Source organism: Spea bombifrons, chromosome 1, assembly GCF_027358695.1.
Source record: "Spea bombifrons isolate aSpeBom1 chromosome 1, aSpeBom1.2.pri, whole genome shotgun sequence".
NCBI lineage: Eukaryota > Metazoa > Chordata > Amphibia > Anura > Pelobatidae > Spea > Spea bombifrons.
Genome location: NC_071087.1, coordinates 25,971,103 through 25,996,585, shown reverse-complemented (window position 1 = coordinate 25,996,585; position 25,483 = coordinate 25,971,103). Strand labels below are relative to the sequence as shown.

Here is a 25,483-nt window from a genome sequence, read left to right as displayed (position 1 = left end):
TATTGCCATTTTGTGTATAAGCCGTGCATTGCTTGGCGAACAGGCCACTAGATGTTTTAAAGAAATAACTTTTGTTGATGTAGAAACTCCACAAATGATACAAACACATTTTTTTAAAATAATTTATTGTCAGTAAGAAAGACTGGCTAATGGTAGTTTTCAGTAAAAACCTTTACAAGACCATGGCATCACAAATATACAGACACCATAAAAACCATGTTATGGTGATTTTGGTTCTAAACACGTATGCAGGGGTCCCCATTATACTTTCCAACTAGGGCAAATCTTTGAAATCTACAATCTCAATTTAGATTTTTTTTCCAGTCCCAAATTGCATCAGAGTAAGCATTGTTAATTCACAGTTGTTACTGTCAATTTACTTGGAAATAACAATGTGGTTGGAAATACAGCCCAGAAGGTAAAACCTCAATGGAATTAAAGAGATACTGTGAAGCCGCGGAAATCGAAAAAAGATCTGCTTCCTGGCACAAAAGAGAGACCTTAAAACTGCTAATGATCAAAAGGAAAAGAATTCCAAAAATATCTACAAAATCTAACTAATGCTATTTAAATCAAAACTGTACATTGCATTTACAGGTGGAACAAAAGGTTAAAATTATATTTGAAACTTTATAAATACACATTACATGCTACTATGTTGTAGTGGTATTTTTTTCCTAAAAAAAATATATATTTAAAAAAAGTAGACAGAAAAAGACGTTTTAAAAAATGGAGTGGAAGCAGCCTATCCAAATGGTTTATTTGTCTTCATAATTCTGGGAATGGCATTGGCACATATGTTTTAAAATATCATGGCCAGAGGTAACCATGCCTGATATCACTTGCCACATAAAAAAAAGCATAAAAGCAATGGTACATATGAAACAGAAGAACAAAAACAAATATATATTGAAATGTGAGAAATTATTACGTTTAAAACTTGAGCAATGTCCAGGCACTTTTTATGGTGTCAGACTTCGGTGTGGTGCTGGGGATCCAGAGACGGTATTGTCACATCTTCAAAGTGACCATCATCTCCACTCTCATAGTCACTTATCATGGCCTCTGACTCCATCTCACAGCATGCAGACACATCAGTGCATGAAGCTGCAGAAGTGTATCCAGACATGGACATGTTGTCCACCATGGGGACTTCAAAGTCTCTGTTATACCCTAACATGTAAGAAGCAGCATAAGGATCTCTATAACTATTGCCATCTCCACTGGTAGCGTTTTGAGGTTCTGCCATACTTGCTGAATATTGGTGATGAGGAAGGTACTTATTCAGGTTATATCTCTGATTACTTTTTGTTGATGAACCCAAGCTGCCCACACTAGGCATTTCTCTTGGTGCTTGCATTGTATCAAACAGTTCTGAATACTCTGGTGGCAGTGGTGGAAGCTCATCTGGCAATGGGTAGTCTTCTGGTGGAGGTGGGAAGTCAGTTTCTATGTCGTAGCCTCCTGGGTAGTAATCTGTTTCAATGGAAGCAGGGTCTGTGTAGAGAGGAGCTGTTTCTTCAGCAACTTCATAATGAGGATATTCCTGAATATCTGGCAATTGGACAGGAGGCATCCAGTCTGAAGTATCCCAGTGATAACCTGTAAATAGCAAGGATAATGCAAACATTAAGAAACAAATGATGTGAATGGAAAACATTAACATGTTAGTCATATCATACATGATTAAGGACACACATATATACGATTTAGAACACCTCATGCAAAGCATTTGTTGACATTCGTATTACTTTCAACATTGCTGTGATATGCTAATAAGCTGCACATTGGGTACGTATGCTCCTTCAGTGAAAGTGATGTGATATGCATGAGAGAACGCATTTTCCAGATCCATCTTCAATTACCACTTCTACACAAAGCACAAAACCATGTTTATGGTTTATCAATTAAATGCATATATTTCCTCCAGAAGGATGTAAATGAAGTCGCTCGGCTCAGATTTTTGTCAGGTCATCTGCTTTTAGCATCAACTTCTCTTATGAGCTATGTTGTCTTCACAAAATATTATGTAAAATGGTATTGAATGATACATTAAGAGCAGCCCTGATCCATCACTGTCTCTCAATCAAAGACTGGAGATCTGTGTCACCATGTAGGTTAACATGGCAGTTCAAATTTTGGTGGCTTAATGAATAGACTACTAAAATGGGGCCATTGGGTTAATATGCACCATTATGCAGTCGACTTTACACACACACATATATATATATGTTTATAGACTTTGTTTTAATCCTTTGAGAGTGCTTTGTATGGAAACTGCTGGTTACTAGCACCAGGCTTGGAATGGTGTGCAATGGACTTTGTGAGTATATATATATATATATATATATATATACATATATCTTAAAATGAAACAGGATGTACAGACTCAACATGAACGTCTCTGCCATAGGGAAAAAAATGTGAGAGGCCATTATGCGGTCCGAAAAATAGGCAATGCACAATAAAAAGTGAAGAGCTACAGTAGATGAAAAAAGCCACACGTGTAGAACTGACATCGCAAAAGCAATAACAGAGCAGATGTGGTGTTTGGTGAACAAATGAATAGACAGGCATAAAGGATACTTGTAAATAACAGCAATAATTAGGGATTCAGTCTGTTCAAATTTAGGCACGCATAGTCATTTGCCAGGAGCTACAAGCAGGCAGCTGGTGTGTAATGCCCAAAATAAAATCTATGCTGTTGAAACAAGTCCAGTAATGAGAATTTTCTGACCCTGTCCACATAAAGACATGAGAGCTAAAGAAGTTTCTCTCCCACGTTAAGTTGTAGAGATGTCAATAATGTATTTACAATCACAACTTGAATAATGCTACTATCTCATTGCAAGCTTATTAAGGCTTGTTCAGGAACATTTATAAATAAAAAAGTAGTAAATGAATCAAAAACAGGATTGATATAAAAGTAGAATTGTCCAGATCTAATAATTCTGCATTCCAAAGTCTATAACCAAAAGCTCTTTTACTTTCAGATTGTAAACTTTTTATAATTTCTAAATTCTAATTCTTCCTAATTTACATTAATCTGGTTGCATCTATTCTTTAACCATACACCAAAGTGTGCGCTTTCTCGTTGGTGAGTTGAACACAAAGACTGACGTCACAAATGCTGCAAGTACAATTACATGTACACATGTATTTCAATCGTGGGTTAAACAGAGCAAAACAAAAGCAAAGCTATTAGTATCATTTCACAACAACATGCAGAAGTCACCTCGTGAATTCCTGACATCAGGAACTGCAAAAGAATCTTTGAAGGCAAAGTAGAAAAAAATGGAGGGAAAAAATCATTACATTAGAAAATCAGGTTAGCCAACATATATCTCATCTTGCATATTTTTTTTAAATATGGTAGAACAGATAGAGGCAGCCCGTAACTCTAATTTTTGTTAAACCAGAACTTTTGGGTGTCTAAAAGGTAACTAACTCAGTTACACAGAGTTACACAGAGTTACACAGAGATGTCTATCTCATCGCAACTGATGAGATAGACATAAATATAACAAACATTATGAAAAGTCCAAAGAATAAATCCTCTTATCATATGGGAAGTTTTTTTAAAAAAAAAAAACATTGGAAGTTGTGTATATATTTTTTTTTCATGGTTTGACAAATTGTAGAGCGGCTTTTTTTCTTTATTTTTTTTTTTTTAATGGCATGTATAAGCATGCCAAACCCAACAGTGATAAATGTAATAACGGCATACTTTATTTTGTACATATTAAATAAATGCCTACAACGAAGAAATAAAAAAATCACACAGACACGGAATATCAAAGTAAAGCACAGCAAACACGTCTTGCATTGATCTCCGCTTTCATTGCCTCGGATGTATGACATGCTGGGCAGGCGCCAAGTCAAGGCCAGCTGCGTTACTTGCAGAAATTTAAGATGCTGAACTGTAGGTGAATGACTGCAGGATGTTTCATTCTGTCAGAACGGTGCTTTCAATGTGTTTGCTGACAGCTAAGTATTTGTATCAATTTATTTCTTTTATTGGCTCAAAGCAAATTAACTGAGCATCTGTTACTTGATCCTCTGAGTACAGTTCTCACTTCGCGCTGATTTAGAGACATAACTTTAAATCTTGCTTGAAATTAAAATCCAATGTGGCACAACGCAGAATGAAAGCATGCGAACTGTCTCCTTACTAATAAAACACCTAATTTGTTTACGGACGCCACTTTCGATGCCAAACAGATGCAATGAAAGCTAAGCAGCATGGAAATAGACTAGCACATCTTGCAGGAGCCTAATGGAACACTTTCATAAAACAAAATTATTTTTGGGCTGTAAAATAAGGGGTGCATATGAAACACATACAAGGCAAGAAGGTTATTACATGTACAAATAGGTATTTTATAACTCCAAAGGCATGCACACTCATAAAAAAAACACACGATACAGAACGCAAAACGTATTTACATATATATATATACCTTCATTTTCCACCGAGTCAATTACAGCATTGACAAGGTGTATAACGGTCACAATGGAAGCTTGTAAAAGGCAAGAAAAGAAAGACATTAAAAGAAGTGTAATGCCTGAACATAGTATGTGAAGACTGTACATAGGATAACAGACAGCTTTCCAGCTCATTATCTTCTATAAACCAGATGATCATGTACTTTAATGTTCTGTGCACTTAAACGGTCTGGCGTTGGACTGATCGCTGCATCTTAAATTAAATAATCACACACTTCTGTTCCCATAAAGTTTTGAAATAGGGGCTAAGGTTACATCTATATTTATATACAAAATGCACCTGTATTTTTTATTTTTATTTTCTTTACTGTAGTTTACTTTAGTTACTGTAGTATGGACATAATGTGTCAATATACAGACACAATAATAAGGTCAAATATACACCACTAAAGTATGGCAAATACTACTTTTTAAATGTAATCTTTCAACTACTACAAGGGTGTATAATACAATGGCACTTGAAGTGTTAAAATGATGCACTGCCTTCACTGTGATAGTACATTCAATAATCACACTTCTATTTTGTCCTTCGTTTCACTCTTCTTGGAGACATTGACATCTTTACACTAAGGACTGCAAAGATTGTGGGACAACGGATATCAACAGAGTGAAATCAGGAGATGTCTCTTCCCCAGCAGCAACTGAGCTGTCTGTAAGAGGTAAAGCGTCTATCCCTCAGAGTCTTACATTTAACGTGGGAGACATCTAAAAGGCACTGTTTGGGAACAAAAGAAACATTTCTAATTCTAAAAATCTGTTTCAATAGGCAGCAGTTTTTATATATTTTTTTTTTTTTACAGATCTATGAAGCCTACAATAACTTAAGGTTTGGGGTACAATTTTCATTTCAACAAAGTCAAGCTTTTCCCTTATGCCGCGGAAAGATATTTTAGCAAAACACCACAACTCTGCAGTTCCCGTCACCAGCAGAAAACTGGAACTGGATCATTTGTCAATTTTCAACAGGGCCTAAAGACAACGCATACGTCAACGTATTTAGCAGGAGACAAGGAACTGATTATCCTACTTCATACCTTTATGAAGAGTGGAAGAGGTGAACTAAGAATTATACAAATGCAAGCATATGCATGCACCTACTTAAACTTGTTAAAGGCTTGAAGCGCTAACAAAAATAGCACACACGTACTTAACTGTGAACATTACAATTTGCATGTAATTTAGTGACATCAAATTTAACATACAGGAAATTACAACATCAATTAGAATACACACAAAGTGGGGTATTTTTCTATTTTTTTTTATCTATCTTGTTTGAAGTGTACTCCTCAACTGTTCCTTCTAAACACATGAACGCCACAAAACCTATCCAAGTACACAGTGATGTCATGAGCCTCCTTTCGTCATCACAAAGAAAAAATTGGAGGCATTAAAGGGAACAGAGGCATTTTATGTATTTAATCAAAAGGATGGGGATGTAGATTCAAGGACAACTGAGATCCAAGGGATACCATCTTGGGCTGTTTGCTAAACAATACGCATAATCACTCTGGAGAAGACAGAGCTTCCAGGCAGAGAAATTATTATAGCTTCCAAATCACAGAAAATTAAATGGCTCAAGGTCATAATATTCCGAATATTAATGAGATTTAACAATACTTTGCCTGGCGTGAGATAAAACATGTGTTGATAAGGATATGTCTGTTAAACAGTAATCATATCGATGTATGATTAAATATTTATAAGATTAATTAGCCTGTTTTGATGATAATGATGGTAAAAAAAGATTAATATTTAGAGATTAAAATATTTAAAAAAAAACATCTAAAAGAAATAAAAGGTATATACTATAATGACTGTGATGCAACTAACATGCCATTGCTTGTGATCATGACATTATATATTCACGATAAAGGTATGATAAACATGTATATTCACATGCCCACAATTGTGTCACGTATGCTACAATAAAACACATCACAATCACAAAACTGTACATGTAATAGTAATCCCACATTGTTTGTAAGTAATAAAGGAAGATCAAATTAATCTTTAATGGATATAACATATATTTGACTATAACTATATAATGGCAATGGCAGTTTTGGATTATATTTAATAGGATTTTTTTGCAAAGTATAGTTAATTATAAAACAATTTGACAGTTTTTAGGCTTTACCTTCAGAACTAAAGGTTAAGACAAAACTGGTCAAATTTTATTTTCCTGATTTACATGGACAATTGATTTACTACAGGTACATCCTAAATGCCATTTCAAGAAAGTAACGTAACTACAGTCACGCTGTTTAAGAGCAGAGACAAATAAAGATTAGCATTGTCCTTCCTTCATTACAGATGCCATCAAACTTACAATGAGACACATCTCAAACTCTGCTTTCGCTCATTGGTGATTTGATCCATATGGGAACTGAGGTAGCAGCAATAGAGAGAGAGGAAACATCACCCTTTAAACCCAGTTCAGAAAAAGCCTGTGAAAAACATTACTATCTTAACAAGTTAAAAAAATATATATTATTTTATTATCATCTTTTATTTATATAGCGCCAACAATTTACGCAGCGCTTAATACAATACATAAGTTCAAGGGGTCTGACAAGACGAGAATTGACAGACTAAGAGAAACCAATACATTAGGTGGAGAGAGCCCTGCTCGCAAGCTTACAATCTATATATATATATTACAGAAGTGGAAAGATTTTGTGCAAAGAGCGCAAAGGAAAAGTATGGTACGGTACCTCTATCAACCAATGGAACCCTCCTTACGACCACTTGTGAGCTTACAAGGGATGACTTACTATGTAGTTGTTTTGCCTTAAAATGTATAAGTAACCAATTCTAAATGGAAGCTCTCTACATGTGCACTGACTATGACCTCCTATGCACCAGAGCTATGCAATGGATTATACTGTGCAGTAAAGGATTGCATTGGGATGCGGGACCCGCGGGTCCTGCCTTCGCGCTGCTCCCTCACAGCGTCTCTTCTCTTGCTCCACCCAGGAACACAGCGGAGTCACGTGATGTGACGTCACTTCCCGTGACTCCGCCTTGTTCCTGGGTGAAACAAGAGAAGAGACACTGTGAGGGAGCAACTCGAAGGCATCCTTGCGGGACTGCGCAGGAAATCTGCAGTTCAGGTAAGGGGTGGGCGTGATTGGTCACATTTGTAGCGGGAGTGGGCGGGATTGACCACAAATGTGGCAGGAGCGGGCGGGATTGGGCACACATGTTGCGGGAGCTGGCGGGAGTGGAACACACACATTGCGGGAGCGGGATTAAAAAAGCAGTCCCGCGCAGGGCTCTACTGTGCAGTGCTCGACAGCACCTTGGAGCCAAACGGTCTAAGCTATTTACCCTTATTGTAGTAGTTCTACAATCGACAAATTTCAGTAATTTGGTAAGTAAACATTTTCATTTTTGCACTGATAAGGCTGCAATTCGATCAGTAGAAGATATTTAGAAATGTGCACACACTATATAAATAAAATTACCTAATCGTATCCATCATATCAATGTGAATAAGTATACATCTCATTTCTAACACAAAAACATGTTCACTTGAACAGACCCCCCTCCATTTCTTCCCATGGAACTCGTCACATTCCCAAATATGATTGAATATTCTGTACATACCATTATCATCACAGGATTCTGATTGGAAGGAACTGAGAGACTGTATTTCAGACATACTTTCACGGGGATTGTAGAGCTGACAAGGTTTTTCATCTAGAGACTTCTTTGAAAGACATGGGTCAAGATCAGCCTTAGCTAGAAGCGTAAAAGAAGATACAATGTCAAAATGTTAAGGACACTCAATTAACAAGCTGTAACTTTGATAGGCCCCCAAGGGATGTGCAGGACGTGTTCAGTACAAGCGGCGCAGCAATGAAATGTGTTTGAAAGTGGTAATCAAAGGAACTATCAGAAATTAAATGATAATTACAACGACAACATGGAAGCAGTTTGGCATTTAACATAAGGAATAAATATGAGATGAGATTTTATGAGAAATGCCAATATTAATAGGAACATTGCTTAAAAATGTAATAGAAAAGATCAACTGGAATATATTTGAGGTCTCGTCTGTATTTTTGAAGTGTGGCAGTGACAGATCTGCCACGTTTCCAAAGTAATGGTATTAGATACTGACTATAATACGCAATCTGTACACATTAAACTACCTACTGCGAAAACTACCATGTGGAAACTACTAAAACTACTATCGATAATCATGACCTCATTTTATCTGCATGATTATTCCTCCACATCATGTTTCCATTATCTTGATCCACAAGATCAGATGAATTTGTGGATTATAAGAACCATGTTTTCCTGCAGAGTAACATATCACCACAAAGAAATCAACTGGACATTACAGTCATCGGATCCTTTAACGCATATGAGAGCCGAGCGGTCTCTTTACATTTTCATGGTGTGCCCATGTAAATGCATGGCATGATTTTGCAGAGCCTTCCTGACATGTGTTGAAGTACCACTGAGGATGACTGTACTCTTCAGACAATAATATAGTTCTGAATGAAAGGGTTCCCACTTTAATAACATCCGAATGTCTGACACTGAGCTTCCAGCGTTTACCAGTGTAAAATGAGGACTCTGCATTGAGCTAAAGCAATAATGTATTTTATTACCTTCACTTTCACTTGGGATTGACTTTTTATATAAACATTAATGTAAGTGTTTGTTGGGAGTGGAATTATACAGAAAAAAGTATTGGAGGCTTTAGGGAAAATTCTTTATGCAATGCTATTCACAGATTAGCCTGGAAAGTCTGACTGACCCAGACAGCTTACTGATCACGCAGGAAGGGAAATTCCAAGCTATGGTATTTCCTGAATGTGCATGCAATCCATCTCCCCACATAACTTGTGGAATCAGAATTTGTAAAACTTAAAGTTAAATTTGTTAAACCCAATGCTTATGGGAATGACACACAACACGTACAGTTTATTCTTCTAAAAACACATTTTGGTTTTCATTGTTACTGGGAAAAATATATTATATTATTCTTTTTAGAAAATATTTAAGTGTACTTTCTCCCAGCATTACATACTTTTTTATGCTGTTGGGTGATATAAAACACATTATCAATTGCGTTTGTGGCAAACCCATGGGCACAGGTAGATTCTTTGGACTTTCGGGTGACGTTCAAAGTTATGGGTGTGCTCTCAAATAATCAGATGTGGGAGATGGGAGGCAGCAAAGCATGCCAAAGCTCCAGTCTGGTAACCATCACAAAAAATAAACACGCAGGTTTCCAAGTAACAGCACACAACAGTTCACAGTACTTTATACTGATAAGCTTGGTGAATAAAGCAGACGACAGATAGAAATATTTGAAAAGAGTAGGGGAAGAGGCAGTTGCAGTTGAGCTTTAATTTCATTGCCAATTAAACTATGTACCTAGTTGCATTGGTGACGCTACCATATAAAAAAATAAAGATAAGATGCCTAGGACCCCTTAGAGGACACAGGATGAGCAGAACACATATTGTTGATAAAATGTTATATCTCTATGTTATATCTAATATTCTCTTAAAATCCAGATATGTCCCTGCCTAAAGGACTATAGCAGTCAAGTACCCTATTTGATGGCAATGGGTCACTACGCTTGATCAACACAGCTATAGCCCTAAAGGCTAACTTCAAGGGAGCTTCAAAAAAGAAAATATGCACACACATAAACCTTCAAAATAAGTTGCTCCCCAGAGTGCTAAAAGAACTAATAACAACTGTGCTTACCATCATAGTCAAAGTCCCAGCTGGGCTTTTGTATTGAGTCACTGTCCGATGGCGAGTTTGATGGGGGTGGAGGTGGAAGATTAGGAGCTACGCTGCAAACTGCTACAGTTTTCCTATGTCCATGTATTGAGTCAGGGTTAAACGTGCTGAATTCTGGGTGCTCTGGAATGGTTGATCCTTCAAAGGAATTTCGATCCAGGTTGTTCCTGGAGTCACTAGGAATGCTTGGAGTATATGAAATCGGTCGGACAGGCACCTGAGGTGGGATGTCTGAATACACATTTTTAACTTTGGGCTCCAAAAATGTTCTTTGTAAAAATGCTGAAGAAGCCGACCCAGCGTGTTTGTCTTCTGCTTCTGCCTTCCTCTTCTTTTTCTTATTGACCACCACACGGCACACTACAAAAATTACAACTAAGCAGAACACTCCTGCTATGAATACAATTATCCCAATAACCTCAGCCAATCCAATGTTCCAGGATGTTGATACATATTTGTTGAGCGTGATATCTGTGCAGTGCTTTCCACCATATCCATGACTACAGTTACAACTGTAGGAGCCATAAGTATTTTCACAAAGAGCGCCCTTAGGACAGGGGCTTTCTACACACTCATCCACATCAATGAGGCACCTTAAAAAAAAATCAAACCGTGTGTTAACATTCTGACCATAAATCAAAATGATATGAAGAACACAGATGGAAGCCCTACCTTTCTCCTCTGAATCCAGGTTCACATTCACATACAGGACCATCCAAACTGTCAATACATTTTCCGCTATTCTTACATGGGTTATCTTTACAGTAGGGGCCAAGCTGACATCTGCAAAAAAAAACATTCACAAACTGTACAATGGGTAGACTGGACATAGTAAGTAGCACATAGCCTAACAATTTGACATATAGGAAAAACAGGTGAGAAAGACTCTAACTGTTCACATATTTAGCTTGGTTGACCTCTTGCAATGAAACTGTTTTTTATTTCACTTTTTCAAAACCTTGGATTATCCCAACTTGGTTACACTTGAAAACCTTAAACGTGTGCTTCCATGTACAACTAACACTATCACTTTACATTTTATAACAGAAGGAGGTACTAACACTGACCACAATACACTGCTGATTCTTTACATTAATTGGTAAAAAAAAACTTTACATTAATTGGTAAAAAAAACTTAGGAGTTTCTAAGAGAATATATCATAAAATATTAATATAATCTATAATTCATGGCTAAAAATACACACTGTATCTCTATAGCAAATGGTCAAGCCTATCTTCTTTTTCATACGACGCCTTAAACAGAGAAATGATTACACTAGGAGCTTTGATAAGCAGAATAACTTACCTCTGGCCTGTGTAATCACCTCTACAGTGGCAGATGAAATCATCCTTTACCACGATGCAGGTACCACCATAAAGGCAAGGGTTTGTTGCACATGGATTGATGCCAATTTCACAATGTGTACCCGAGAACAATGAAGTACATTTACAGTAGTAGCCTGTAATTGTAAGAATAATAATAAAAGAAATGTAAACACACAAAGAAACTTATGTACGTTCAATTTTATATATGATGCCCTACCCGTCTTGGTGGGGTACATATCTATATTCACTGTTTACTGTTCCTCCAACTATATAGCCAATTCACAGACTCAACTTTATGAAGTTATTGTTTTTGGATAACTGCCCGGTGAAAGAAAATAACCCCTTCGGTATCATAAAACCTTGTATATACACTTTAATAATCAGGAATCACGGAGTCATCCACCACAGCTTTTAATGTATACATCATTTTTATCAGGCTTTGTGAAACAAAGTATAAAAACATTTCTTATTCTAGAATAATCAAAGGGAAGCAGCTCAGGTGGAAAATAACTCACCTCCATTAGCCACCGGAGAGCAAACACCTCCATTTTGACAGGGATTTCCAGAGCAGATATCAGCACTTGTTAGGGAACAACCTGGATAAATATCCACAGATTCCTCTATGTGAGCATAAATCTTAGATTTGCTATTTAGAGGGAGCTCTTGTCCATTTAGCAAAACAGAGTCTATGCATCCTCGGAATCCATTGTTAACTTGAGGGCCTCTCCCGTGTTTTGAGCCATGTCGCATATGACCACCAAAATACACAAAATTATCAAGGTTGAGCGTTCTGAGTGTGCCGGGGGCAGTTCCAGATGCAGTGTGGACACGATCCAAGACCAGCCTTGCATAATTGCCATCCACTTCAAGAGACACCGTGTGCCACTGTCCATCGTTGACATGTATACTCTGAACAGACACTATGCCCGGGCCACTGCCACAATCAAATTTATACTGTAGTTTTCCACCTTGAATCTGAAATATACAATAATAAGTCATTAGTCTCTAAGGGTGTATAATGCAACATATATACGGTGGCTGTGTATTTAGCAAGGAATGAAAAGATTGAGAAATAAATTGTAACAAATGTCGGATCATGTCAAAATTGCTAATCAATATAGCAGGCTTTGCTGATTGCTGTGAATACACAATCAAAGATGCAACATAAGAACCAAACACAATGAAAGGCAGAGACAGATCAATGCAATGTCTTTATAAAACAGCTACTGGTATACAATGGGAAGTATAACAGAGTGCCAATTTTCAGATGTTTGTTACATTGCCTGAAGAGTTTGCGCCGTTAGGTTAATCTTAAAGTAAAACACACCTCAAGGATGCTATAGTCGGTTCCTCTTGCATACATGACAACTGCGTGAGCTGAATAAGTTCTAAGCTTCATTGAGAGTTTCATTTCTTCCTTGTTCTCATTTTCCAGCAGCCGGTACTTGATATAACTATTTCCAGTAAATGTTACAGATGAACCTGCTAAAAGAACAATAACAAAAAGATATATACATATTTGTGCTGTTGATGTTATTTTCCAGTATACTGATCCACAGCTATGAAAACGGAAGAGCTGGCATCTGTCAACGCTCTAAATTAGAACACAATAAGCAAAAAGCGGAAGAAAAGCACCGCAGATATTCCATCCCTCATTGACAGCGCTGAGTTGTGCCAAAGTCTATTCAACAACAGATCCATTGTCCTTCATTACCGGTATATGTTGTACTTACATGCCACTGAATCAAGAAAAATAAAGTTATCCTAAAATCTGGATTATAATACACGTGCTTAAAGGGGCACTCCCACTATACTTAATATCCTTTTGTTATTCTCCTATAGTTACACGGAGTATGTGTGTAAAAACTTTTATTACTAATTGTACTATTTTTTTTTATAAAATTGCAAAAATAGAAGCTTTATAATTTGTTTGGAATACTGGTTATTTAGACATGGTACAGGTAAACTCATTAATAAGCACATAAGAGAGCGAGATGTTCATAAAGCTATCCTATATATCACACGATTCAGGGCAGATTAGGTGGGACAAACTGCTTGTTTTGCATCTTTACTTGTTATGTATCCATGTTCCAGCCCTGAAACTAATAAAGAGGTAGCCCTACCTACTTTCTTTCATTGATCAGTGAAGCGAATTACATGTTAAAACCATTCTTCAATGTGTGATTAGCGACTATCCGAGCAGTACCCTGTTCAGTCATTAGAACGGATGCCATCAAGAGAAGTTGGGGAGTTGTTCATTTTGTATGTATAAGTCATAGATAATTCCTTGACATTTTTTACAGTTTTAGTTTTTTCCATATCAAATAAACTTGATATAATAATTATTCAATACTTAAGTTAATTAAGTGCTGAAAATGCTTCAGTGTTTCAAGTGCAAAAATACAGAATCAGTTCTTGGTCTCATCTTAAATTCACGATAGTCATATGATATCCCATATTATTTTGGTGTAAGAGCCTCTACTACTTCTGCTGGGATGTAGTTTTCCTCATCTACAACCCACTGAATAAAGTAAAATGTACTTAGAGTAGTAACACAGCCTTCATCATTATGCTGTTAACCTAGAGCATTTTGCAAGGTTCTGTCGACCCCCTGCTATAACAAAATGTACTATATACACAAAAGCAAAGATCATACCGCTGCATTGTCCATGTCTGTCATCTTGGCAAACACATTTGTGTTTTCCTTCTTTCACATCTACAACGCATTCAGTTCCTTCAGGACAAGGGTTTCCATCACACATAGTGTTTAGAATAGGACATTTTCCACCTAAAGCAGAAAGCATGTTAAAATAACCAAATACACAAATATAATATATACCGTATTTGCTCGATTATAAGACGAGGTTTTTTTCAGAGCAAATGCTCTGAAAAATACCCCTCGTCTTATAATCGAGGTCGTCTACTAATCAGACCTCAAAATGTCCGGTGGGGCCATGCTACTTACCGGGCTTTGGTCGCGAGCAGCAGGAGAACAAGAAGCTAGCAGCGTGTCACAAAACTCTGCCTCCCCCCTCCTTCCTCTGGGGGCGGGGCCAGAGAAGTTGCACGCACAGCGGGCCCCTGCAGAAGTCTTGAGTGAGAGATCAGCAGTTCAGGTAAGGGGGTGGGGGGCTGGGGGGTTTGAGCGTGTGTGTGTATATGTGATTAATGGAATGAATGAGTATTTAAATGTTTGTGAATGAGTGTGTGTTAGTATGGATGTGTAAGGGTGGTGGTGGTAGCATGGCATAGGGAGGCTGTACTCACACTCCTATCATCCTAGGTTCCAGCATGTACTGGCTGCCTTGGCTTGATAGGGGTGTGATTGCTGTTAGCAGTTATATATATATCTCCAGAAATGCCTTTTAACCCCCTATATGCCACTCTGCCCCATGATATGCCTTTTAACCCCCTATATGCCACTCTGGCATATAGGGGATTAAAAGGCATATCATGGGGCAGAGTGGCAAATAGGGGGTATAAGGCATTTCTGGGGGCAGAGTGGCAACCCTGGGGCAGATGTGCATAACTGGGGGGGGCAGGTTGGCAAATAAAAGGAAATAAAAAAATATATATTTTTCTCAATCATAGCTTTTATTAAATATGAAAATATTGTTTACATGAATTAATATTTACTAGTAAAACTTTTTTTCCTATAGGGTCGTCTTATATTCAGGCTTTTTGTTTTTTTCCTAAATTAATATTTAGATTTTGGGGGGTCGTCTTATAATCAGGGTCGTCTTATAATCGAGCAAATACGGTAATTTATTTTAGTTCTTAAATGTTATTCTTACCTTTGCACAAGCATACAGACTTCCGGTGGTGCCTGGGCATGACAAAGCTCAGCCTTGCGGTGCTGTGAGTTGACATCATATTTTCATCTACAGATATCTTCTCATCACAAAACCTCAAAGGGCACTCTACATCAATGCACAGCTTTTGGAAGACACCAATGATTTTAACGCCACTGAAGTCTTCGATATCAGCAACAGATGCGTTTATCTTCTGGATAAGAACTTTAGGAGCAAAAAGCGTGTTGCCAGGTTTATCTACCACCAGTAGAACATCAAGGTTCGATGGTGGTTCAGAAGGTTGCAAGCTAACAATCTGAATGTCGATTTTGCGCCCACCCAATAAGTTTCTTAGAGTTCTTTGAAAGTTCCGCCAGTAGTCTCCAATGAATTCCTCCGGAGTCAGATTTGCAAAACTGAACGTTATGCTGTTATTAAGCATCTCCTGAGTTACCTGTCTGACCTGCACAGAAATATCTGCTGCTGTCGTAAACTTCCCATCAGTGACAGTAACGTTTAACAGATACTGGCCAACATCCAGTCGCTTATGAGCAATCAACTTGCCTCCAGTGCTCGAAACGGAGAAAAGGTTTTCTACTTTAGAATCCAGGCTGTATGTAAGGGTATCGTAAACATCTTGATCTGTTGCATGGATTTTTCCAATCACGCCTCCAGAATATTCCTCTCCGAAAGTTGAAATGTATATCTCTAGAGGTAAAATTGCTGGAGGGTGGATGCTCTCCTCAATCACTCGCACTTCAATATTGGTCATGGATGATAACTGAGGTTTTCCATTATCTGAAACCTAAAAATGCATGGGGGAAAAAAAAGATATAGTAAAGTTTAATGAGAACGGAAAAGAGAAACTTTTTTATTTACTTATTTTGTTATAGTTCTTTTTGATCTTGGTTCTATAAAGGAGACAGTTTGCACAAATCAACGCAGTGTAATTGCACATATCCTACAGAAGATGGCACACAAACATCCAAAAAAACCTCATAATAATACAATTATTTAATGCATTCTACTTTAATACATTTAATGAATATGAATAATAATTTACGTCTGCCACATTTTATCATATAAATTGTCAACATACAAAAAAAAATAGAAAAAAGTACAGGGGAAAATACACTATAAATAATTGTAAGGCAGCTAAGCCATTGAAAGGTCATCTCAGTTATGTACTTACTAGAATTATTTAAATAAAAAGACAACAAAAAAAAAAAAGATAAAACTCATGTCGATTAATTTGGTCAGTAATTACATAACAGTTATGTGGGAGGCACAATAAAATCCCAACTTCTGACAAATATTTGCGAACAATGTTCTGGGATTACTTGCATGGAAAGAATTCAAAGGGTCACAGGACATTCACAAAAGAATAATAGGTCTTCTGTCTGCAGGCTGTTATATTCATTATTAATGAACCTATCAAGTCTGTGATTAACAGAGTGCAGTCCAGTGCAATTTTTTTGCCCTGGCACACAAAGGGTTAAACCCACAGGATGTTTTTGTTTGCTTGTTTTCACAGCTTATTAATTGTAATTAACCATGTATTAAATGCGTACTTCCCTGTTTTATCTTGAAAAATTGGAAGTTTACATGAGCTAGTAATCACGCAGCCTTCACACCGGGTAACAATCCAAATAAATGAAATAATGTTGAAATAACAAATTCCACTTGAATTTGAAGCGACTGCTAGAGTACTGCAAGCCAGATATTGGGCTTAGTAACTATTTATGTGTTCCATAAGGTTAATAAATGAATATACATTTTCTTATGGAGAGATCTCATTAATTTGAAGCCTGTTGGAACAGCGCAATTACTATTAATGATGAGGAATGCTCCCTGGAGGCTTTTCTGGTTTGCAAAATATGGAAAAGTTTGACACGAGTATTATTATCGCTCTTGGGCTAAAACTGCCACTTTAATATGCGGACCGAACTATGTGGTGCTAAATGCACCCCCTTTCTTCTGACATTTTTTTTTTTTTATCAGGTTTATGTATTTGTTTCTTGCCCTTGGACCATGCAAAGCATAATATGTATCAGCTGATATTGTCACAGTAAAAAAAAAATATATCTATGTGATAAATATTGGGATGAAAGTTAAAATATATAATTTGATAAGAAGCAATCCCTTGTGACTGTGAATGTCAATATAGCAGAGGAGTAGTGTGGCGGTTTCTTTTTTTATGTTATAGCTTGCGCTGGGGTTAGAAGGGTTAACTTTTAGCTTTCTACTCTGCATTACATTTCTTTAGATATGTGTATATATATATATATATATATATATATATATATATATACAAAAGCTAAAATATATATATATATAGGCCAGGTTTAAAAATGTGTGCATTGTAGATATGCTAATAGCCTGTGCATTTTTTGCTGTTGCAGTCTAGAAAACTGCATATTCCAGTTTAAACAGGTCATTTAACAGCAAATCTTGTATTTTTCATCACCGTTAACACCAATTAAGATTTAAGCGGGTCATGGAATTCGGCCCATTATCCTTACCCATCTAATACCGGCTCTTTTAGATACTTGGTCCATTCATCCTCTTAAATAGCATATCATCCGTGGCTGATTGTTTTGTAAATGTGATCACCATGAGGAATAAAGTAGCCAGATAACAATAAAGGTGCTAAAAACTTCCAATAGGGATTAGAAACAAACTGAAGCTCCAAAAAACCCATCTTTGGAGAAAAAGTGGAGCCATAATGCGACTGGCATTACTCATGCTCTGTGATTAGAAAGGTTAATAATAGTTTAACTTTGTGCCAACACACTCTAAACCCTGATGGTATCTGTGCTTGCAGTGATTGCAGACTGCCTCCTCCTGTTAGTACGTTTCTTCCTGCGCTAACAAGACTGTCACTGTCTGTACTCCCTGCAGAGGAGAATGTGACCAGTCAACTATTGCGTCTCACTGTCTCTCTCCAAATATTTTTCGCTTTCTTACATGAAAGCACGACACAAATCCTGTTAACAAGGCATTTATTTTCATTTTTATAAAAATCCTTTAAATGTATGAATAACCAGCAATGTATTGTGTATTCCACGTGCTAACTGTGTGCAGCTCAGATATTAGTTCTTCGAATGGTCATGCAACTTGCAGGGTATGCAGTTTCAGACTTCCTCTTGCTGTATATCAAGTTTTAACCCCTTAAGGACAATGGGCGGTCCCTAAACCCATTGAAAACAATGCATTTTTGAGGCCGTACATGTACGGGCTTTGTCATTAAGGGGTTAAGGTCAATCTATCACATTTTTATTAGAACCATCCTAAAGTTTAGGCTTGGTTTCTATGATTGCCAAGGTTGAAAAATTGGCAATCTATGTGGATTTTAAGCACCAAGTATCAAATCAAATATGTTGTGGGTGCAGCCTTTGGTACTGTCCTTTCAGTTAACCAGACCGATTCCAGATTTTGTGAGCAGTATAGCTATGGTGAAAATATTTCAAGGAACATATACATTAGGTATGGGAGTGGAATTCATGTGCTTTTAAAGCAGCAATGGCACAGCATACTAAATTCTGGCAACTTTTTCTTTTTTTCCCCAAAATATAATTTTTCATTGGTAGCTGCAAGGCCATTCCTGTGTTAAGTCTCCTTGTGTTAAGGATGTTTTAGACCGCTTTCAGAGACAACAGAAGCTCATACCTGGACTTGAAGCAGAAAATGATCATTGATTTTTCGATTTAAAGCTGTCACGGTGGTAACTACCCCTTGCTGGTCAATCTGAAAAGTGTTTTCTTCATTTCCACTCAAAATAGTGAACGTAAAAGGTGGGCCATTGTGTGAAGAATCCTTGTCTGTGACCACCAACTGCAAAATGCTGAAACCAATTGGCTTATTTTCCTGTAAAAAAAAAAAAAATAATGAAAACATTAAAGTTACGTTATTTTCCAACTATATATGATAGCATAAACAAACATGATGGTGTGCTGCTCCAGTTTTTTTTAGAATATTGTATAAAAATCTTGTCACAAGAAAAATGGTTCAATTCTACGTACAATCAGCTTGGAGAAACACCATAGCACCAACATAAAGCCTGACAAGTGCATGAGAATTATGTTTAAACTTTGTTGCCGTAACCTACATAGCGTACACCCATGCATAAATGAGCTTGTTAAGGTTTCAGAAGGGATAACAAAAACTTTGGAGTCTAAATAAAAAATGACAGAGCACGGTAAAATCCATATTTGCAAATGCTTACTTTGCTGATCCTGTAAAGTCGAAATCCTACATTAATAAAACCAAAAGTACTTGGGAGAATTGCTTGTTAGTCACTATCGTGCAAAACCCGATGCCAAACCAATTTACATTTTTCTATAACAAGGGGAAAAAATTAGCCCTTAGCATTTTTTCATAATAAGGCAATACAGACTAGCCAATGCAAAGCTTCGTGTGTCTGAGGAATCAGAACAGCATTACCCCTTGAATGATTTTATATATATATATATATATATATATATATATATATATATATATATATATATATATATATATATATATATATATATATATATAGTCCAAGGAGGACATATGTTCAATCCTAGTCTAAATTAAGTATTAGAAACAATTCCCAATACTGCTGGATGCTCAAAAAGTTTCCATAAAAAAAAAAATCAAGTTACATTTTTATGGGAATGCTTGATTGTCATGTTGCTTCCATACAAATTTAAATAATCTAGGTTGTTTAGGAAACAAAAAAAAGGCCATAAAGATAATTTGCTTAACATACAAAAGATCACAATGTTTAGTTTAACTGGGACATCATCCTTGTCAGAATATCATCACGCCTGAGTGGGTTAAGAGTTCACAACCCATCATTCTTGCTCAGTCAAGTGGATTTGCTTAATTTTTTTGTACAGCCAGTGCCTAGCAGTGGGCCGGTGCCAAACCATCTAGCATTGCCAGGTGAAATACCGGCCTTTCTGTAACGGAGAAACCCCCTAAATCTGTAGTCCACAGCATGGTTGGGCTTTAATATCCCATTAACCACTGATATATAAAAGCTGTCTCACATACAAAAATCTGTTAAAACAAGGCATGGCATGGAGATTCAATCCCAACCATGGAACTGCGGACTACAGATTTAGGAGTTTTCTCCATTAAAGAAGAGCCAATTTTACAACTGGCTATGTGAGATGCTTTGCTCCACTGCTAGCTCGCACACAAGCCATTGGGATGCTATTTCAGGGATACTCAAAACAGGGACAACATTTACAGGTTTATTTGGCTAGATGAGTCAAATTTAAAAAAATGTAATCTCACAGATTTAACTACACATCGCAGTGGCACCTTGGCAGGAGAAGCCTAGGGGAATGACCTTGTATAATGCACAGATTATGTTATGAATTTACCAGCGAATAAACCCTGTAGTTAAAAAATACCAGTATGTATCTATATCGGTGTTATGTGTTTTTAAGGGCAGTCGAGGACAGACTTCAACCCAAATAAGAGATGCGTGCCTTGCTTTCATAAAGTCAGCTACATTTCTAGGTCTCGAACAACTGCAAACCTATCATTTAAACATATATAAAGACAGTCCAAAGCAGTGACAGACTAGAATAACTGCTACCCATCAAAGCTTGTGGAAAATATAAGCTGCTGGGCTGCGTTAACGCATAGCTACGCTACAGTATGCATTATGTTTATATATGTCTGGTTAGAGAAACCATCTGGCCATCATGGTTACATTTACTGAAAAGCGACTCCGTTAGATCTTAAATCAATGGGAGCTATTGTTTAATTTTAATACTAGGCCATGTAAATCAATAATTCAGTGATATGGTGAAAGACTCATATTAATTATTTGTATGAAGGATTGTTTATCCCGTTTGGTTACTATTCGGTTCGACCCTGGTTTTGAAGTTCTGCGACACTGATAAAGGCCATGTTTACACAGTATTTGCTTTCATCATGGATTTTTCTTTCCTCATCTGTCATATTTTGACACAAGCACTTTCGCTTGCATAAAACTCTCTCTGGATGTGACCTAACTCTTTGTGAGCCAGGGGAGTGCATAATCTATTCTAATGTTTTCCAAAGGTTTTGCCAGAAAAGTAAACTGTGCATTGTAAAGAAGGAGAGGAATATCTGCAAACAAGAAGCAACCTTAGCAAGCAACATTAACTCACAAGTTGATGGCAAGCTGGGATAAAAGGTAAACTGCAAGTCATCCCTGTACAGAGCATTCCAAAAAAATCTAAAATAATGAATTAGAAGGGAAAAAGGCAGATCCTATTAACCAAAAGTTTGATGATCTCTCCTCCTTCCCATAGTCCATGTGCAGAGGGGTGGGGAGCAATTAGAAATTGTACCGAGTCCACCTATACCTCCCCGATATTCTCAATAGCAAATGGGTTAAATATGAGAAATAAACATATGGAAGACATAGGCATAACAATGATATACTGTTAATGCTCCCCAATCACACATGCGCAATGGATCATTGGGGTAGGGTCATGGTTGGATTTAAAACTACTTGTACTTCCATAACTTTGATGAATGGTAACAATCCAAATTTTCACCTCTTTTGATAGATAACACAAATACTCTGTTGTTCAGAATTGTTTGCTTGTCCTCATGGCAGTTTAAAAGATAAAAAAAAACGTTGATTCGATAAAGGGTGCTGTTTTTTTTTTTTCCTAACATATTGTTTACCTTAAACCGAAGTTTATGAAGAAAGTTAATATTGAATAATAATTGTACTCTTATGGAAGCTGCTTTTTAATATATTAGAAGAATCTGAAGTGGTGTTTTGAAGCTCACCTGTATAATAAGGCTATAATTCTCTTGTGAGAAAATTGGTGGGTTGTCATTGACATCGGATACATCGATGTTAATAGTCGTGGTGTTTAGTCTGGGTGGATTTCCATTATCTTCTGCTTGAACAGTTAAAGTATATCCGGAAATCTATACAAAAGGATAGGGGAAAAAATCAATTACAAGACATTCCGGCCAAAATGATGAGTTTATTTCTGTGATGAAAGGGAGACATAAATCTTGAGTATTAAGAAGAAAACCAATTAATTCCTCAACAACCCAAGCTTCAATTCTTGTTTTAGTAATGTTTCTTAGATAATTGCTAAGAATAAAAGTTTAATATGACTCACCTTTTCTCTATCTAAAAGTTTATTCACTTTGACTTCTCCTCTTACTGGATCAATGAGAAATGTATTCCCTTGGTTGCCATCCATAATTGAGTAGTGTATGTGACTGTTCAAAGGTCCATCGGCATCATCAGCAACAACCTAGATAAAAGCCCATTTCATTTGACACATGTAACAGATTACAAGTGAACGAGTAATTCCTACTCATATCCCAGTTCTAACTTATGAAGACAACTTCCCACTGGGCATATTCCCTTCGTTTCAAAGTTACCTTAATGCCTCCTCCGAGTGAAAAAAAAGATAAAGCTAAAATACCTGGGGGAACATACTACCTTGCATTATACCTTACAGTAAAAACAGGTGTGCATGACAATGTGACTATTCAACCTTTACAAGAAAAAGGAGAACAAATTATGCAGCAATGGAAGCTCATAACGCTTAAAGAGAGACTAAAATATGTATTATTTCAAAATATGTATGCAAAATACTAAATAGACGTAAATTAACATGAGAAAACAGTAATGGATAATGTATAGCATAATAAACAAATACTAAGTCTCCAAGTATTTGGAAATATGTTTAAAGTTCTATCCTTTGAAAGCCACTATAAGAAAAATGTACCGTAAGAACAGACTGTCCAGACACTGCATCTTCACCGACAACAGCCGTGTACGTGCTGTGGCTAAAAACCGGGGAATTGTCATTGACGTCGGTTACATTGATGTTCACTGATGCAACATCGCTAAGAGGTGGCGTTCCCCCATCTGTGGCTTCTACTGTCAAGTAATACTCAGGAGACGTTTCATAGTCCAGACTTTCAATGATAAATATCATCCCTGTGAAAATGGAAAGTATTAATGAGAAAGGTTACAAGAAAACAAATCGACAAAAGTGTTCTTTTCTATTAGCTATGTAACCAAAACACATTATATATTACAGTAGAATACAAAATATTTGGTACACCCTTGATTGCATGGAACTAAAATACACAAAATATAAAAACCATTCAGGGGTACCCATCAGCTTCACAGTCACCTTGTACACTTCTTGTACTTATATGCAGCATCTACTGCATTAACAGGTCTTCATGCGTTATGATTGTAGAATGTTTTCTACTACTCCATGGAGCCACACATGAGCTTTAAATGTTTGTACCATGTCACCATGACAAAATGGCATCATACAATTTTACCCGTTAATTATGAATGACTGAAAAAATTACAAAATATTTACCTGTAACTGGATTTATACTAAATTTTCCATGTTCGTTGCCACTGATTATTTTATAGGAGATTTCTGCATTGACTTCTATATCCCTGCTAGTAGCATATACTTGAAGCACTTCGGTTCCAACAGCAATATCTTCTGATAGAGTTGCACCATATTCTCGGTGTTCAAACACGGGTGGGTTATCGTTGATATCCAAGACCGATACGACTACACTTGCAACAGAAGAAAGCTTTCGAGGTAATCCTTGATCTGTGGCTCTGACTGTCAGGGTATAAACTGCCTGTGATTCCCGATCCAGCATTTTCTCCAAACTAATTATTCCAGACAACTCGTCAATTGAGAATTGACCTTCTGCCGAGTTGACTAATGAATATTGCACCTTATGATTAAGTCCTACAATACAAACCACAAAAGTTAATTTAAATATATAATGTGGAGATGCTCCTCACATTTAATCAAAAGCCATCAGTAAAAAAAAGCATTTATTATTAAAATATTTTCAGCAATTTACATATAAAGCTTTAAAATGCTGAAAAAAAGGATAAATCTGACATTTGAAACAGATAAGATTAAAACATTAATGTTGTTAATGCCAAACCATTAAGCTATAGCAATTAGGATGTGTTGTGTTTTATTGACATGCAATTTACTTCAAGAACTAGATAAATAACATGCCACAAAGGCAAATCACATTATTTAAGTTTATTTTGAAATATTGGTGTTTCCCACAGTGCTGGATGGACATAAAAGTAAAAGTGCACGAATAGTCAGCGCTGGTACAGCTGAAGGAAACTTAGCTCACAAATACTGCACGGATTGTTTTGTTTTCCAGTGCAGGCATATCATAATATTCATTATTAAATGACATATAACTCTGACTTGCACCTTAAAGGAGCAGCCATGCTTCCTTGTTATTTTCTATAAATATATATACATACCTGCATCAGCATCGATAGCCTGCACTCTTGTCAGTGGCGTTTTGGGCTCCGTGTTTTCAAACACAGTAACAGTGTAGGGATCCGAAGAGAATTCAGGAGCATTGTCATTTATATCTTCTAAGGTCAACTCGATATCCGCCTGGCAGAACCTGCCACCTCCGTCGGAGGCTTTTACCCATAGATGGTATACTTCCTGAATCTCACGATCAAGAGGCGATGATGTCTTCAGCTCACCTTATGGAAAAATAAACGGTGGTAATGGTAAGATGAGTAACGTTTTAAGTATGAGGTGGAAACATAAACTGAGTGCGTGGATAGCCCATGATAATGCTTTGGGAATTCAGGCTTAAAACCACAACTCTCCTAAAAACTCTTCTGCTAAGTCCAGTTTTAGGGAATAACCTCTGTAATGTGCTTCTAACCCCACCTGTCGTCTCATCTGCAGTGCTTTCTTTTCTCTAATAATGCTTTCCATTAAGCCATGACCAGGAAAGGACGGGAGGCACCTTTTGCTTGCTTTATTATTTTTTATTTGTTTTTATTTTTATAACCTAATGTTATAATATCCTACTATTCCACTGAATACACTTTAGTATTAGAGCAGTGAGTTGATTTCCTCTCTGGATATGCAACGCTTACAAGTGGGAGGTTAGTGGCACAAGCCCATAGAAGCAGAATGATGAGATCATTCTAAATGATTGTAAATGTTTAACTTCCTACAAAGCACCACCCACGTAAACGCATGGGAAATCTTCCTACATAGCAGAGAATTCCAATTTCACAAGAGAAT

At 36.9% G+C, this 25,483-nt stretch overlaps 1 protein-coding gene across 1 annotated transcript in view; it reads right to left on the bottom strand.

The window, feature by feature from the left end:
* Positions 1–25,483, bottom strand: part of FAT1 (FAT atypical cadherin 1) — a 104,969-nt gene continuing 79,486 nt past the window's right edge. The window contains exons 13-29 of the mRNA XM_053459055.1: positions 24,694–24,927; positions 23,759–24,148; positions 23,147–23,361; positions 22,529–22,666; positions 22,185–22,328; positions 19,068–19,265; positions 15,402–16,203; positions 14,264–14,395; positions 12,935–13,092; positions 12,123–12,582; positions 11,588–11,741; positions 10,954–11,064; positions 10,243–10,874; positions 8,116–8,250; positions 4,461–4,520; positions 3,236–3,271; positions 1–1,602 (exon numbers count right to left, since the gene is read on the bottom strand). Of these exons, the coding sequence (XP_053315030.1) occupies positions 971–1,602; positions 3,236–3,271; positions 4,461–4,520; positions 8,116–8,250; positions 10,243–10,874; positions 10,954–11,064; positions 11,588–11,741; positions 12,123–12,582; positions 12,935–13,092; positions 14,264–14,395; positions 15,402–16,203; positions 19,068–19,265; positions 22,185–22,328; positions 22,529–22,666; positions 23,147–23,361; positions 23,759–24,148; positions 24,694–24,927 (4,631 nt within the window). The 3' untranslated portion in view covers positions 1–970. The remainder of the gene's footprint in view (positions 1,603–3,235; positions 3,272–4,460; positions 4,521–8,115; positions 8,251–10,242; positions 10,875–10,953; positions 11,065–11,587; positions 11,742–12,122; positions 12,583–12,934; positions 13,093–14,263; positions 14,396–15,401; positions 16,204–19,067; positions 19,266–22,184; positions 22,329–22,528; positions 22,667–23,146; positions 23,362–23,758; positions 24,149–24,693; positions 24,928–25,483) is intronic.